The sequence below is a fragment of the Malaclemys terrapin genome, chromosome 8 (genome assembly GCF_027887155.1).
Source record: "Malaclemys terrapin pileata isolate rMalTer1 chromosome 8, rMalTer1.hap1, whole genome shotgun sequence".
In the NCBI taxonomy this organism is placed as follows: Eukaryota; Metazoa; Chordata; order Testudines; family Emydidae; genus Malaclemys; species Malaclemys terrapin.
The window spans coordinates 11,247,046-11,264,313 of NC_071512.1; the positions used below are offsets into that span (position 1 = coordinate 11,247,046).

Genomic DNA, 17,268 nt, shown 5'->3' on the forward strand with positions numbered 1-17,268 from the left:
AGAAGCATTCACTACAACTCCTAGTACTATTGATTTAAAATATAGTACTAACAGAGAGACTGCGGGCCTGACTCTGATCTTACGACATCCCATTTACACGGGCATAAATCTGGAGTTATCCTGTTCATTTTAAAGGAGTTATTCCAGATTCAGAGAGGTGGAACTGAGATCAGAAACTGATCCTGAAAGAGAAATATGGAGGAGAGAGAGAACAAATTGCTCAAATACACCTTAAAAGCAATAAATTGCTTCTCTAATAAACCTTGCTACCAGAAATACTCTCTGTGCTAACCCCCACAGGGACAATTTTGTCCATTTAATTCACAGAAGCTCACTTAAATTGGGAAGGCTGGTAAAGTTGAAGAACTTTAAATAAAAAAAACCCAGCAAGATTTCTCACCAGGTGAAATTTCCCAGAATCGTTTTATTCTTAGCTTTATTTCCATTGCCAGTGGGAATTTCCCAGGAAAGCTGTCATTTCTCTAGCTCCTTCATTGCTTAGAAACAATCTCAAAATATAGCTCAGACCAATGCGAGAATTGCATCCACCACATGCAGAATGGAGCCAACATCACAATTCTTTGAGAACCCCGCACAAGTTTGCTCATGCCACCTGCAAAACGAGTCAAAAATACCTGGCAAATGTATAAAGAACCTGATTTCCGCATCTTCCTCCCCCTTTTCCTAGATTTAATGAATTATTTTTCCCCCTTTCCTTTTCTCTTCTCTAGAATAAACCCATCCGATCTCCTAGCTAGGATCACTTCCATCCCCACCCTCCCTTGTGTTGAGAAATTGCAGTGAGTTGAGTCGCTCTGCATATTAATGAGTTCGCAGGAAGGGCAGCAGGAGCTGTTTTAAAAGAGGACAGGAGGCGGAAAGAGGCAGAGGCAGTTCAGACAGAGAGCTAAAACTGACAAGGCAGCAGCAGCAGCAAGAGAAAGGAATCCAGACGTTCTCCAAGTTCCTTCCCTGGCAACATCAAGCTAGTGAATCAGTGAATCTGCTCAAAGACCAGAAGCAAGAAGAGCAATCCGATTATATAAGTGAGCTCTCTGACACATCTATTTAGATACCTGAGGTCTTACCATGAAGCCTCTGACAGCAGCTTTACTTCTGCTGTTCATTGTAATGTGCTTAGCCACTGCAGAAGGTAAGTTAGTTTCTTGTACCTATTCCCCATTTAAACTTCTTTCGAGTGATTTTTTCCCCTCAGTATTCTGTGTTTGCTCCTTGAAATACTATAATGAGATTATTTTGTTGTCCTCAGTCTGTAGGGGGAAGAATTGATATGATGAATCTAATAGTAGTGGAAGGTAGTTCCAGGCTGTTGTTTTTTAAGGTGTAAGTAGAGGTAAAACACAGGGGACAAAGTTGTACCCTCAGTTATAGTTTTACAGCCCATTTATTCTGGTATGCAGTATATCTGGGGTAAATGCTCTGAAATCAATGGAGTTACTCCAGATTTGTGCAGTTGGAAGTGTGCAGAATTTAGCTTGAATGCAGTATAACGGATTGAACTGAGGGTGAAATTCCGACAAAGATGTTTTCTAGTTTTCCACGAAAATGACAGTTACAAAACTCGGATTTTGTCAGGCTTGGGAGAGACCTTTAGAATTTGTGCAAGTAAGAAATTCAGAAGCACAATTTAGAGTCCCCCCCTCCCTCGCCCCCCAAGTTCTACTTGCGAAAGTAGAGTGGAGACAAAAACCGAGAGCCGTGTAAGCTTGTTCATCTTTACGACAGACTTTAGCTCTTTCCTTTTGCATTTGTTAAAGCTTAGTTTAATCACAGCAGGTGCACTTTAAAAAATCAACACTGACCACACTGCTGTACTGGGTATATTTACCACAACAGTTCCAGTACTTTAACATGTCTTTCTCAGGGAGTTATTAAAACTTTCTGTGGTAAATCAGGAGGAAAATATTGCCCTTTTCAGCTCAACAGCCCCCCAAAGTGTAAATGTTTATAGGTTTTTAAAACATGACTAGTCTGTATATTTACATAAGCTAATGATGGGGGGGGGGAAATTAACTGCAATTGGTACACAGTAACTTTGTACACAAATGGTAAATACTTTCCCTTGTAGGATCAAAGTGCAAATGCTCAAGAAAGGGTCCTAAGATAAGATTCTCTGCTGTTCAGAAACTGGAAATCAAACCAAAGTATCCACATTGTAAGGAAAAAATGATCATGTAAGTGTTCCTGTATGCTTTCTACTATGTACCAAGTGAAGTGCATCTCCCTGTATTGCAACCTCCTTCTTTGTTTTTTAGAATTTCCTGATATACGAATTTCCAACGTTAGCCATAACAAAATATGTAGCTACATGAACCAATCCTATCTGTAGTATGTCCGTACAACAGAATCTGCGTAATACTATAAATATCTAAAGAATATTGCTTATGAGAGTAATTATTAGTTTAATAAATGATTAGAGTCAAATTCTACTTTCAGCTGCCCAGATGTGAATCCAGAATGCTAAACTCAGGCTACTGTGGATTTACATGGGGAGTAACAAATGAGAACAGAATTTGGGTCACGAAAGTTTCAAGTCATGAAGAATCATCCAAATTCATTGGGGCAAATTTTTGTCTCAGTTACACTAGTACAAGTCCTTTGATTTCAGTAGGGTTGCGTGGATTGTAACTGAAAGTAGAATTTTGTAAGAAAAATCCCACTATCTGTATTAGCAAATAGCCATGCATTGACCAATGCTGAAATGAAACCTCAATAGAAACAATTGATAAGCTAAAGTCAAAAGGAGCTCTAAAGATTAGATCAGTGGGGTATATTACAGTTTAAAACAATGGCATGGGAGCGGGGTGTTAATGTATCCTGTCTTGTATATCGTAAAAGTTTTTGAAAGGCTTTGCACAAAATACAAACCAGGCTATGTGCCTGCATAAGAACCATAGGGTCAGAATAGCTGAAAATACTTATTCTGCTATTGACTCCATTGCTCTGCAAGGACAGAAGAATGTCCTCCTATACCCAGATGTACAGATACTCTTTTCTCAACCTAGGTATTATATAATTTTTTAACATTAGCTTTAATAAAAAATGTTATCTGTTCTTATTAGCTGCTTGTCAGATCTTCAAAAAGGTTAGGCATTGAATATCTCGTAGCATTTGTTCCTTACCAGTTAATTTTACCAAATTTACTGAAACTTAGAAAGATGCTTTAATATATCACGGTGCAATAGATTTATATCTCTTCAAAACACCGACTGCTCTCAGTTACACCAATGTAAACTCTGGGTCAAATTCTTTTTTTAGTTACTCTGGTTGGGCCCAATCCTGCCTGCTTTGAAGTGAATGGCCAACTCCCCATTCAATAAGGGAAGAATTGAACCCACTGATTTCAAAGCAGCTCCCCCAGATTTACAAGCAGTGTAACCGAAAGCAGTATTTGGAAGTTGCACTCATCTAGCTAAGGCAGGATTTAGCTAACGCAGCCCAGGGCATATCCTTTATATTTAGATGATCGATGCTTGACTAATTTTTAAAAAATATTTAAATTGTAAAAGTGAGGCATGCTGCCCGGGGCAAAGTCAACTCTCAGGTTCCAAATTAGTCATTTGAAATGAACATGTCGAGCAAACATTTTGAATCAATGACCCTTTGAACTCTTGCAGGGGCTTAAATAAACAACACTTTGAATTGTCAGAGCAAAAGGCATCTTTGGCAAAGTGGTAATAATATTTAGAATCCAGAAATCCTCTGCTCAGGAGCGGGGCCCTCTTTCCAGCGGGTGCAAACAGCCTTTTCTATTTTATGTCAATCACCTGGGCTAACAAAAGGAGCTGAAACCTGCATCAGCATAGAAGCAATTGGAGAATTTGCTACACCGCTCTGTGCTGCTAGAGACTTCAGTCTGTGCCTGGGAGTTTGATTGGCTGCTGGAAAGGCAAGCAGCAATCTGCTCTCCCCAAGCAAGATGCCAGCAGAAGCTGGATGGTGAAGCGCTGTCAAGAAAACAATAACAAGCTTTGCTGGGATAAGCCTGTGAGAGACAACTGCTCCAAAGCACTGGAAGCAGGGCCAGACTTGGCAGCCAAGGGGAGAAGGGGAAATGGTGAGCACGAAATGAACCTCATTACTGCAAATTCTCACTTTCAATAAGAATGTCAGGAAAACATATAAAATACTTTAGCTTTTGCTAAAACGCCTTGGCAAAAGAATTAGCTTTCAAACGAGGCTCTGATCTTGAGTATAGCCGTGCAAATTTGGAGAACCTCTATTACCTTGCCTTACTCTGGTTTTGCACCCCAGTGGTGTAACAAGCTGGCCATTCCTATTCTGTGGAGAGAGAATTTAAGACTTCAGTGGAATTTCTCCTGATTTACACCAGTGTAAGAGGAGGAGAAGGCAGACATGTTGTCATTAGTGCTTTTGCAGGGAGTGACTCTTATCTACTTCAGTGTCACTTGAAATCAGTACTAGGGAGAAGTGGGGGATATTGGAACAACTGGAGGGAGCTGTGACCAGAAGTGATTGATACCATAGTTTCAGTACAAGATGCAGAAAAGCCAGGTTCCTGTAATGGATTTTTGTGGCTGTTGTTGAGGAAATAAAATCAGTAAATGATCTTGATTCTCCTCCAACCCTTCCCATAAGCTCGACCGTTCTCTGGTCTATTTACATGGAAGAAGTGTGTAAACTGTAGGGTGATTGGCAGACCCTGGAATATGCTGTTTGGAAGAGATTCATCTAATGACATAAAATACATAGGTAGAACTGGAAAAGTTTGTGAAAGTCAGCAAATCTCTGACCCCTTGGTGTTGTCTAGACCTCCTCTGAGCAGGGTTAGCCAGCATGGTGGCCAATACTCAAGCAGCTGGTCTACACTGCCACTTTTACCATTGCTACTACCAATGGAGATGAAGTGTAGAGAGCCTGAAAATGAATTCAGCTAAATATTTGTGAGAAGAGGGTTTAATTCATTGACAGAAGGCAAAACTCTCCTTTAATTTCATGGCAGCCAGATCACCCTCTTATTAAAAACATAATGAATAAAATTCTACACTGATTTATATTCCATCCAGTTCCTATCACTCACAAACATTTGGATATATATATACACACACACACACACACACACAGAGAGAAAGAGAGAAAGAATATATGCTATATATTGCTCAAAGACTTAAGAACTCTTATTGGTGTTAATGGAAACTGCCAACAGAGATAAGAGTTTCTCTATTCTATTTAAAAAGCGGATGGAAACAGTGCAACCTCCTAGAACACATATTGTCTTTGTGTACAAGAAACTTTACGGCTGTATATAGGAGAACAGATGGACCAACCTACCCCAAACTGCTTGGTACAATATGCAGATGATTTTATGCAAAAACTGTACATGCTAGCCCTGATTCTAAAATGTGTTGCCCAGCTCAACCACATGGCTACCTGGTGGCTTGGACTTTCTTCTCTTGTCCCCAATTTGTAGTTGGGCAAAGCAGCCAGGAACCTGACAGTCAAGAGGCACTCTCAGCTGGCTGGATCTAAGGAGTTGAGTTATCATAGCAGCACTATGCCACCTGGTTACTTTCCCCAGCATAGAGACAATGGCCAGGGGAAAGGAACGGAGCTTTAACTATTTTTAGCTGTCAAATGGCCCCTTAAAGCCATAATCAGATGAGCATAAATTAGGGGAGTGGACCAATCCCCATCCAGCTTCATGATTCTAGGGGCCGGCAAAGATACTATACAGTTACCTTTGGTCCCCTGGGGTACACCCCTAATCCCAGAGTGACACAAATATGCAGGAAGCCACTCAGCATCAGACTTGTTGCAAAACTGTCTTTGAAGCGGATGCTGTAAATATGCAGAATGACTTCCAGCTGAGATTAACCAAGCTCTCTGTGTACAGGTTTTCCCACGGAGTAACTCTCATTTGGCCCACTTGGGGGAGCTGCCACCAATGTTAACTCATCTGGGGCAATGTGCAGGAATCATATGCACACAGAGAACAAGGGCAGCCACAGGATGAGGAATTCTGTTAAATGGCAAAGCCCACTCTAGTGGCTGGCCTCCAATGGGCAATCATAGGAGGTGCTAACTGGGTTACCCATGACCCATATACTATACAAAATCCCAATGGCAAAAGAGTGCATCAGTCATTAAAGTATGATTTAACTGTATGGATTTATCCAAAAATCTATTAGGAATTTGGAATATCCCTTTAAAAGAAACCCTAGCATTCAGGATTGTTTTTCCCCCAGCACAGAGTTAACATGGTATCACTCCAAATGATAAGATGAACGTCTACTATAAAACAATGCATCTCATTCTTAAAACTCCTTTATTAACTCAACTAGTCAGATAATCATGCCATGAATGTTATCATAAGTTGGTAATAAACTTTAGTGCAAATAAAGTTGACCTTGATTACTTTTCTGAAGCAGAGTTATGCACCGTCGTTCTCCAGAGGCCCTGCACCTCTTCTCCTGTGGTTTAGTTTGTCATTTTCTGAAAATATTCTGTACACTCCTTGAGCAAAACAGCACAGACTGAGTTCTGATTTCATGTCCCACACACACACACACAAATCCCACTGCCAAGACAATAACCACTGGACGCAAATACTATTCCTCAATCTTGATTCCATTAAAACTCACTGCCCACAGGTCTCAGTTCTCCCATTCAGTTCAATGAGAAAATGTTCTCTATGGATTGAACCACACAGGAATTATCTTAGTGAGGCCCAAGGTAAGAGCATAGGGTCTCTATGTTGTAGCATTAATTCCCCTCCCTCAACACACACACAGACCCTTAACACCTTTTCCCGCTCCTATTGTTCATGCTTCCACTACAAGTGATTTGATGTCTTGTGCTTTTGCAGCATTCGTTTGCCTCTTACTGAGGGCAAAACCAAGCAAAGCCAGAATTCAGCCCCCATTCTGTGACTAGTTAGTGAAAGACATACTGAGACCCTGGGCCAGCCCTGTGGGGCTCCAACCAAGAATTCAGTCCCGTAGCCAGAGCTGAAGAAAAGGACATGCTTCAACCCGCTCTCTGTCCTTTGTCTGAATTTTGCATTGTGGTATCCCTTGCTGATTTGTAGAGCGGGTAAAAAAAAAGGTTAAAAAAAAGGTATTTTCATCCAAAAATTGGCCCCTTTTTCAAAAATGAAACTTTTGTGAAAAATTCTCAACATTCTCAGAATTTTCCATTTTCCTGGAATGTTTCTTACGGAAATTTTTACCAACTTAATTTTCTAAATTGTTTTTGAAATGTTTTAGTTTAACCAAAAACTGTGGCTCCATACTCAAAACCAGGTTTCTAGAAAATGAACATTTTGGATAAAAAAATGTGGCTAAAAACGTAACCGAAAAAGTTGCCAAAAGTGGAAAATTGAGCCATTTTGAACCCTTAGAACTAAAAGCAACTCTGAAATTTAAAATGTTTTACTAAGTTATTTTCCCATTTCTAGACCAGCTCTGCTGATTTGTCAGTCAAATCATGACATCATCTGGATTATGGTAGACCATTAATTAACCAGCATTAAATGGTTGATGCTCAAACAAAGGACAGAGTAGGAGGAAACCAGAAGGGCCAGGAAGTAAATCGGCCATGTGTTCCTTCCTTGCCTGGTCTTATTTCCAGGATGAGGTGCCATCAGTCCTTGTGATTCCTCTCCAGTGCAGCTACAGTCAAGTTTAAATAGATTGGACAGCACGCTGATAAAGCTAGAGATGGTCCCAGGTGGCTGCTGTCTTCCTTGCACCACAGACTAGCCCTTTGGGTCTCCAGAAACTTGCAAAGCACACAAGTACTGCTAATGAAAGCATTACTGCATACAAAATCAGTGATCCAGACCTAATCCTTGGTCTTCCAAGTAGCATTGTCCAATGGGACTTTTTGAATGTGCTTGAATTATTTGTCTGAGTAAAGGTTTGCAGAACTGGGCCCTAATTGACCATTTTATTTAAATCAGTTATTAAACCCCAATATAAATGTTTGCTAGAGCGTGGAGTAAAACTATTGATTAAAAATGATGGGCAGCTCAGCTGGTGTAAATCGGCCTAACTCCATTGGTGACCATGGAGCTACACCAGCGGAGTACCTGGCCCAGTTTTCTAATTGCAAACTCAAATTTTACCATGGACCATAGTGGCTTGTTATCCTCTCAGTGCGCATGTGCAACTCTCATCAACGTGAATGAAAGACCTGGAGCAAGAGCGAGCCCGTTGGCTTTTATGAAATGTTCATAGTGACCAATGTGAGTTATTCATGATCTTTCTGTAGTGATCATTCCTTTTCTATTTCAGTGTAACTATGCAGTCACGGTTCAGAGGAGGACAGCAGTACTGCTTGCATCCCAAACTCCAAAGCACAAAGAGATTAGTTAAGTGGTACACAATATGGAAGGAGAAACGCAGGTGAGTATTAATTTCACTCAGCAAAAGATACTCCTGGTTTCTGTGGGATAAAGTGATGTCATTATAGATAACTACATTTGTTCCTTTTGGCAAATAACGTACCTTTCTTGCTTGAATGCTTGAGACATGGCAGCACAGAACAGTTAGGTGTAATAGTCCAAATGGCTCTCTCTGGAATATGGCACAAATACTAATTAGACTGAAATGGCTAAAATCCTCCTAAATAAAATGCTACAGATAGCACATTAGTTTAACTGCTTCTGGGTCTATTTTTTTTTTTTTAAGCATCATGAAGGTGAAAAGGTCATGTGGTGCAAGGTTAGATACTATTAATAGAGTCTTGAGATTACTATCTAAATGCCTACAGTAAAATTCTCATACTCTAAACGATCGATTCAATGTGATTGATTTATTTGATAAAGCCTACAAATTCCATCTGTAAATAGTCAAATAATATAAATGGCTCTGAATGCAGTTTATTCCTAGTTATGGGATAGGCTGCTCTGAGAATCAATAGTAGTACTTTGCACTTGCATAGTACTTTTTATCTGACGTTTTCAAAGTTTGTTACACCTTATCGCCTCCAAATCAGAGATGAGGAAACCAAGGCAAGTAAAGGCTAAGTTACTTGCCTAGGGTCAAACACAAAGTCAGTGGCAGAGTTGGGAACAGAAACCAGGTCTCCTGAGTTCTAAGCACTAGGAGTTCCAGGTCCCATGTTCTAAGCACTAGGAAACACTACCACCCTATATTGGATTATCCAGATTTTAGCACATTTTCACCAAACTGTAATTTCATGCTATAACTCTCTATGGCTTGATTGCTGGATGCAATGCTACCTTTCCCCTTCCATCCTGGCCTTTGCACAAGCTAAGCCATCAGTGACAAACAGAAAAGAAACACAGACATAAATGAACACCAGATTTAAAATGGATTATGTTGTCTGTAAATAATTAAGAGGAAGTCTAAAGGAACAAAAGGGAGCTAGCTGCCCACTTCCCCATTGGCTTTGAAATGGAGTTGGGTGCCCTGTAATAATTTTCCCCTTAGTAGGGATGGCCAGCGATTTCTTAGAGCTCATTATTAGTTGAGGAGCTGAAGCAGGGAAGTGTAAGAAAGCTTCATTTCCTCTCACGCCCTGTAGCTAGTCTCCCCCTTTCTTTTGGCAGGAAAAGGGTAGCAGAGGGAGGACTTACTGTACACAGAACTTAAAGGATATCCTTGGAGGAGTGAAAGATCTTACCACCAGCTCCAGTAACGATACCCTCGAGCACAAATATTACTCACACTGGTTTAAATTCACTCATTGGTAGAGTATCGCTTAACCCATGCAGCACCCCAGGATGTGTAGATGTGGGCAGCTCTCTGCACCCTCTGTGGGCTGGGGGAAGTTGGATCTGTCTGAGCTCTGAATATGCTGCCATGAAATAGAGCACTGTAGAAGAACCGTCAGATGCATGCTGACATTGGATCCAGTGCCTGGCCTGGGCTATGGAGCAACAGTAACACTCTTACCTTCCCTAGGAATGGGCCTGGCCATGGGTGTGGATTAGATCCCATCTCTCCAATCACCACTTAATTCCCTGGCACAAATCCCATTTACGCAAGTGGTGTGGATGGGGGACTCAAGCTGCGTCCATTTACAGCACTCGCCTTTGAGATCTACACCTGTTATTGTGATGGTGCAATAGAATGTCAAGCACTCCTCCGTCACAAACATATACTGCCATATCTCACTTGCTGGATCCACTGCACGTTCGCAGCTCTGAGGATATCTTAGTGGTACTTGGTTTTCAAGGAATAGGGTTAAAGGACATTGCAAAGGAATAGACAAGTGACTTGCCCCTGATTTTTCTAATAAATCTAGATGGGACTCTTCTCTCATTTCTACCTTTAAACTACAGGTCCCAGAATACAAATAATAAGCTCCATGAACCACCAGGAGAGGCCACAGTTACCAGTGCAACATTCTCTTTCACATTCTGGAAATGCTCAACAGTCTTTCTAGAAAAGAGGGTAGGAAAGGAGAAAGGGTATCATCAAAGATATAATGAAATCAGCATGGGAGAAATCTGAATCAAAATGTAAAACTAAACAGCATGTAAAGGTTTAAGGAACCGTGGAATGTTTACAGAAATGTTAACTGCGAAAAGCACATAGCATAATCTCTAGCGAAAGACCAACTCTGGAGCCTGAATGAAAGAACCGGACTGGGGACATCAGAGGGAATGCACAGTAGCTCAAGCACATTGAATGAATTAGTCGTGTAGTAAAGGGTGTGGAATGGAAAACTCTCATTGACTTCAATGTGCTCTGGGTCAGGCACGTATGTTAAGAGAGGAAGGATTTCTAAAGTAGCAATAATATAGAGCCAAATCTTTTTTCCATTTTAATCAGTGAGAACTTTCTCGTTAACTTCAGTATTGAGCTCAGATTGTGATCACCCGAACCCTACCCTAAAAATCCAGTCGACTGAGCCAAGGGCAAATGCAAATTCTTTTGTGGAAACATCTTGTTCCTGGATGACAAGTTTGCCACTGTGCAGGGCGGATAGCCAGGCTGATGAAAGTTCATGGCATTAATGTATGTAAGGGACACCACTCCATGTTGATATTTTTGCCTATCTGCCAGCTCTGTATAAGCTGTTTGTGGGCTGGTAAGTAAATAGAATGCATTGTGAACTGTCAACTATTATGTAACGCCATATTTCCTTACTGTTTGTAAAGGCTACCATTAAAACAACAAAGGAAATGAAACCACAGACTCTTACTGTGACGCTATGCCCGTGTTCTTCATAGAGATATTGTTATGATATGAATATGGCATAACTAAGATGTGTTTTGGGCAAAATAAGTCATGTGAGATATCATTTGGAAAGGTTATGATTTGCTAAGCATCATGTGGCACCCCAGAGGTGGGGGGTAACCCGTCATGCTTACGTTCAAGTAACATTACCGATCTGCCTTAAGCTGATAAAAACAAGACGCATTAGATTTAAGCTTGCCAAGGCAAAGGTCCTGGTATCACATGGCCTCACTCGTGCTGTGATGCCTGGGTATAAAGGCACTGCTTGGGGTCTTAGCCTTATCTTTGAATTTCCTTGTGTCTGTGGGTTTGTCAGACTTTTAATGCCAACTTTGAAATATTCTTGTGCCTTATTAACATGCTTTATATAATCATCCCCTTGTTAACAAACAGGACAGTATTTTAGTAAAGCATCAATACCTGTCTAACTCTGTTGTCTTTCAAGCTTCACAATATAGGGTAGATCGTTCCATATACAGGGAGTTACCCATGAATGGGCCAGGAATCTCCAGAAAGTGTGCTTACTACTGTGCATTTAATCTGTTCTCCCTTCCTCGCATCACCCTCCCCAAAATACAGTTCAGGGGCAGGAGTAGGTTATAATTGTACCTCATCTGATATAATTACACATATTCATCTGTTTAAAAGAACTAGGAATTTGCTCAGCATGTTCTGGCTACAGTGATGGCATATTGACACCTTCTGTAAACCTGGGGAAATATTCTGTTTAGAGAGAGTCCTCCTCAGCCTATATTGTACTGTCTGCATGTCAGTTCTCCAGTTTATTCCCCTCTATGGAAGAAGGTGTCATGCCCCTTAGTATCTCCAGACTGTGGGTTCCACTTCAGGGCAGCTGTTCTATAACAGGGAAGTTACTCCAGTGTCAGTTGTGACTCTAACTCCAGCTAACTGCACTGCTTATTAACTCTCTAGGCTTTTGCCAGCCTCAGTATAGAACTTAAACAGTCCCCTTGGAAACCCCAGTCCCTCTTGACACTAAGTAATTGGAGCCCTGTGAAATTAGCTCCCTTTCACTGCTATGTCACAGAACATCCAAGTTCCATGGTTCTCAAAGGACCAGACACACACCACAGGTCAGTCAGTTCCTCCTTAGATCTCCCTCCTTTACCCAATGAGGCAACACAGTCCGATCCTAAACGTATTTAGGCTGTATTGATTAAATGAAAATGAAGCAAGAGATATTTGCACGATGCTAAGAATACTAAAGACACAGACAGACAAAGACAAACTTAGGTTATTGTCTTATAAAACTTCTGTTTGAAGTAACCCAGTCTTACAAGTTCAGCTGCTGAGGCTTTTCCCAGCTGTGGCAGCTAAAGGTCCTTTACCTGGGAGACAAAGCCCTTGCTTCTTAGGATCCAATCAAATATAAAGCCCTGTGTCCTTCCAGTAGGCAGCTTTTATCCAAAAACCCTGACATCTGATTGTTCTGACCCCAGAGGTAGCAGATGCAAAAGGTGATGGGGAGTCCATGAGGTAATTCTTCGGTGAAGTCATCCTGTGTGACTCATCCCTGGGTAGTTTCCTCTTCTTTATTGTCCTGTAAACTGTACCTACCCCTTGTACTAAGAATCAAGGAGTTTCCTTGGAACATGTTGCTTTTCAATGGGTGTCAATTGACCATTCTGCCCCCTAAGGGATGTAGCCATTTCTAGGGGCAAAACTCAGCAATGATTAATGGCTCTTGTTATCACGAGGTCCGTCCCAGCCATGTGAGAGTTATGTAATGCACATGTACAGTTATTATTCTTAACATGAGAAATCCAGAGATAAGTATCTGAGCATTACAGTCATCCATTCATAAGCGTTTAGGAAAGTCCAGGCACTCTATGTTTTACTGCAATTTTAACAACTTAATTTTAATTATGTTCCACCAGCATTAAGCCTTCCTGACTCTCAGTCGATATATAGCCTAGAGTTGGCCTAAGCCTCCAGCCTCACAGCACGATCCTGTTAACTTTCTCCTACGGCTTATTCCCCACCTGAAGTCTCAATTCCCCTTTTGCAACAGCACATCCAGTTGTTTTTGAAATCATGATGATGTCACAAGCAGGGAAGGAGGGGCTAGAATTAGCCCTGGGATACACTATCAGGGCACATGTCCCCAGTGGCTGCAGATCCATCAGGAAGGACGCTGGGATGGCTAAAGGTTCCTGTAATTCCTCTGCCCTCCAAGTGGATGGTTGTTGGCTGCACAACCCTGGAAGTGGGCAACACTGGCCTATGGAGGGGAGCATTGCTAGGCTGGACACAGAGTGCACTGAAACTCAACACAACTTAGAGAATCAACTCCAGGAGAATCTCCAGAGAGTAGTGGTGTTTAGAGCGGCTCTGAATTCTTCCTCCTGCCCTGTTCCCCCCCCCCCCCCAAGGAAATTTTTGAAGAAAATAAAAAAAAAATCTTTTTGCCCAAATTTTCCACATTTTCAGCCAAAGAAGTCAAACCCCAAAAGATTTTGGCCAAAACCCAAAAGAGTTGGCTGAAAACGTTTGGATTTTAGCTGAAATATTTTGACAAAAAATGAAATTTTCCACAGAAAGCAGACACCTTTTACAAAAAAAAAGTCATTGCGATGAAAACATACGTTTGATGGTAAAATTTTCCACAAGCCCTAGTGGTCTACAAAACTTGCCTGGGGATTATCTGAGGATGACGTAGATGTAAACTTCAGCTACCAGCAGCAGCAGAGTTAAGTGAGCCTAACTGCAGGAGTCATAGAGAGAAGCAGCAGGAGCAGACGAACTTCTCAGAAACCAAGAGCCTGATTGTAATAAAAATTTAGGGAAGAGACAAAATATGTGATGTTTTGAACCCAGTCCCATTGCCATCAAAGTCAAAGAGGGTTTTGCTAATGACTTCAGTGGGAGCTGGACTAAGCCCACAGAATGTTTTTTCATGAGGTGTCAGTGGTTTTTAAAGTCAAATGTAGTGTAAAAATGAATTCCTGCTTTCCCAAAATATCTCTGGGGCCAATTATAATCATGCCACTGTAGATTGTTTTAATCTGTGGAGACTGCATGCCCGGAATATTTCAGCAATATTACAAAGGGAAAGTTAAGTAATTCTGCTTTTAAATATTTAAACTAGCAACATATTTTCACATATTAGCTTGTACTTTTCCCGGAGCAAAAAACATGTTGTTGGATGTGGAGTCCCTCATTTTAAATGTCCTAATAATCCTTTCTGTGGTAGATTTGACCACTCTCAGTGCATTCAAGAAAGGAAGAAGGGTGGAAAATTCTGCTTTCATTTGTGCCAATACAACTGACTCTGCTGAAGTTAGTGACATTCCTCCTGATTTCCACCGATATAAATGAGTGCAGAATTTGGCTCTGAGTGTTTAATCACCAGGATGGTGGGGAAGGTTTTAACTGTAATCAAAATGACTTAAATACCTAGCTTTCTGTTTTTATTTCCCAGGGTTTATGAAGAATAAGAGGAAAACTCTTGGTAAAAGGAATGGAATTTGTTTGGCTGACTTCAGGAATGGACTCTGCAAAGAATATTTCTCTCTCACAGACATAAGACACAAATTCTATATTATTATAAAGCACTTTTTACCAAGGGTCAGTTTTTACATTTTATAGCTGTGTGCGGAAGGCTCCCAGATTTGTCTCTTGCACACTTCAAATTTCATACCTGTCTGCTTTATACTGAGATTGTGAAAACTCATGCTTTTCATTTTAAATAAATGCTTTTTTTGTATTCATTCATACATCACTATGATTACAATCGAGCTTTATAAGCTCATTAGACAAACAATATTTGTAGCGGTATTATATAATGGTGTCCCTTATCCTTTTGTACTGGGAAAGCTTCAGTGGTGTGCTTAGGGTTTCTAGTAACGTTGTCCAACTATGGTGGAAGCTGCACAATATAGGGATTGAGGAAGAGCTTGCTGTGTAACATGCCACTGAAGTGTAGTGGCATAGATAGCTGCAGAGATGAGGTTCCTTAGTGGCTTGTCAAATGGCTACGAACATCACTTTGTATCTGTTCTTAATGAAACAGGGTCTTGCTGAAAGGTGAAACATATTACATATCCCCACTTAATGTTTTACATACACTAGAAAACATTTCTAGAGCAGTTTTATTACTAAGAATGTGTTTGATCTATTTTCACCTGAGGTTCTTGTGAAAAGTTTGCAGCTTCATCCGTTTTCAGATATTTTAATTTTCAAGACTATTGTGTATGATTTTGGAGATTTGTAGCAAAAAATCTTTGAAAGGTACCTTTTTGTGAAAAATCGGAGAGGGCAAACATATAAAATAAATATATATGTTTTAGTCACAAAGCAACATATTCATTATTTTGAATGTAATACTTAAATATTAAGCAGTGCATTCCTCTTTTTAAAAATAAAATAACAAAACTACCTTTTCACGTGTAAATATACTACAGGGAGTCTCCCTATATTATCTTTCTGTATAATGTATTGTACTGCTAAATTATCATATGCTATTTAAATGTTTGAAATATTTAGAAAGTTGCATGCAGATTTCATATTTCTTTCTAAAAACAAATGGAAAAATACGTAATAAAATATATTTAAAAATGCCAAAGGCTGTTTTTCAATTTCATCGAGACAGTGTGAAACTCAATCTACTTCTTATGCTTTTTATCAAGGTTGCATTGATTCCGAAAGAGCCATAAAACATTAGTGAGAGAAGCTTAAGATACATAGCAGCAGTGGATATCCTGAGAATGTCATTTATGGCCAATTCAATTCTCACTGACCTCAATAGAAATTGGACTGGACCTTAAATCTAGAGAACCAGCCTATGTGAAAATGATATACATTCCCAGTGCAGTGGATATGAAGGCCTTTGTGAGTGTTATGTTTAATACTACTAGGGGGTTGCAAGGTAAAGCACCCAAGTTCAGGAAATAGTGTACAATAAAGTAAAATACAGGGTTTCTTCTAATAGTAAAATAAGATCATCATGAAATCCACATCCCACTGAAGTTTGATGTCAGTGATATTTGTGACACTTACAAAATATCACCTATACACAGTACAGCCTAATGTTTTATTACACATAGGGACAAATACTGCTTGATTTTCTCATTTATTTATTTAAATCAGTAGGACTCACGTGTGCAAGGTGAGTAGGATTTAACTCAATCTATAACCTTTGTATTTCCTGACTTTAGGAGTGGAAGCCCGGCTCACGGAAATCAAGGGACAGGATCTCACCTCAGGTGTTTAAAGTAGTTAACATTAACATAAATGTTTGCATGTAATATATTTGTCTTCACTCAATACACGCTGTAGACACAAGCATGTACATAACAAATGAACATACTAGTATAACAGACAACCTGAGTACATTACTATGACTAACAATATCTATGTAATTTGAGGACTTGAATTATTATTTTAAAGTCAATTATAGAGCTTATGAGAAATGTCTAATTAGCAGCATTGCGAGCTGGCATCCTCCGTTGAAAGTACTATTATTGCATGAGCAAATGCAAGGGACATTTACCTTGCCATCTTTCTATTTTCATCAATGTGCCCTACCACTAAGCCATTTGATTTTTTGTAAAAGTGGTGCAAACGGATTTTCCCTCCACTAGTTTCAATGACACTGGAAATTTTTCCATGTTGTAGTGGAAAAGCAACTGCTCCACATCTGGCTCAGGCCATGTCCCATATGTTGGCAGCCAAGAGGACACCAGATCTACTGACAGTCCAGCTGCACATGGCAGAGTGGCACATGGCAGCTGGAGTGCAGGGTGGGATCTGGTCCACTGCCTGGAATGTTTTGTGCAGTTGATGAAAAATCATCATAGTTGCCTTGTATGTAAAATAAAATGGGCTGTGACAGGCTTAGGCAACTTGTCACTAACACACCATCCATCCATCCATAGCCAACAGTGTGTGTTCAGTAGAGCATCTACAGCTAATGATGACAATGAGATAGGCATCTGCTTCTCCAGAACATGCCCCAAACATGTAACTTTATTTGTAGAATAAGAGAATCTGTGTTCTAAATGGTTGCCATTACATTAAACGGGGTAACTTGATGGAAATCTGACAACAAAAATCT

The 17,268-nt window shown here is 40.3% G+C and overlaps 1 protein-coding gene across 1 annotated transcript; it reads left to right on the forward strand.

Annotated features, from left to right (window-relative positions):
* The first annotated feature begins 809 nt into the window (after positions 1 to 809).
* CXCL14 (C-X-C motif chemokine ligand 14) lies at positions 810 to 15,777 on the forward strand. The gene is made up of 4 exons (XM_054038376.1): positions 810 to 1,153; positions 2,090 to 2,195; positions 8,277 to 8,387; positions 14,635 to 15,777. Exons 1-4 carry the CDS (start codon positions 1,090 to 1,092, stop codon positions 14,648 to 14,650), a joined length of 297 nt encoding a protein of 98 aa, XP_053894351.1. The 5' UTR covers positions 810 to 1,089; the 3' UTR covers positions 14,651 to 15,777.
* Positions 15,778 to 17,268: the final 1,491 nt, after the last annotated feature.

What these genes read in the sequence shown, in the direction of transcription:
- CXCL14 (XM_054038376.1), top strand. Translation starts at nt 1,090, where the DNA reads ATGAAGCCTCTGACAGCAGCTTTACTTCTGCTGTTCATTGTAATGTGC. An exon ending in GTGCTTAGCCACTGCAGAAG is followed by an intron (nt 1,154 to 2,089) that starts GTAAGTTAGTTT and finishes TTTCCCTTGTAG; the next exon opens with GATCAAAGTGCAAATGCTCA. An exon ending in TGTAAGGAAAAAATGATCAT is followed by an intron (nt 2,196 to 8,276) that starts GTAAGTGTTCCT and finishes TTTCTATTTCAG; the next exon opens with TGTAACTATGCAGTCACGGT.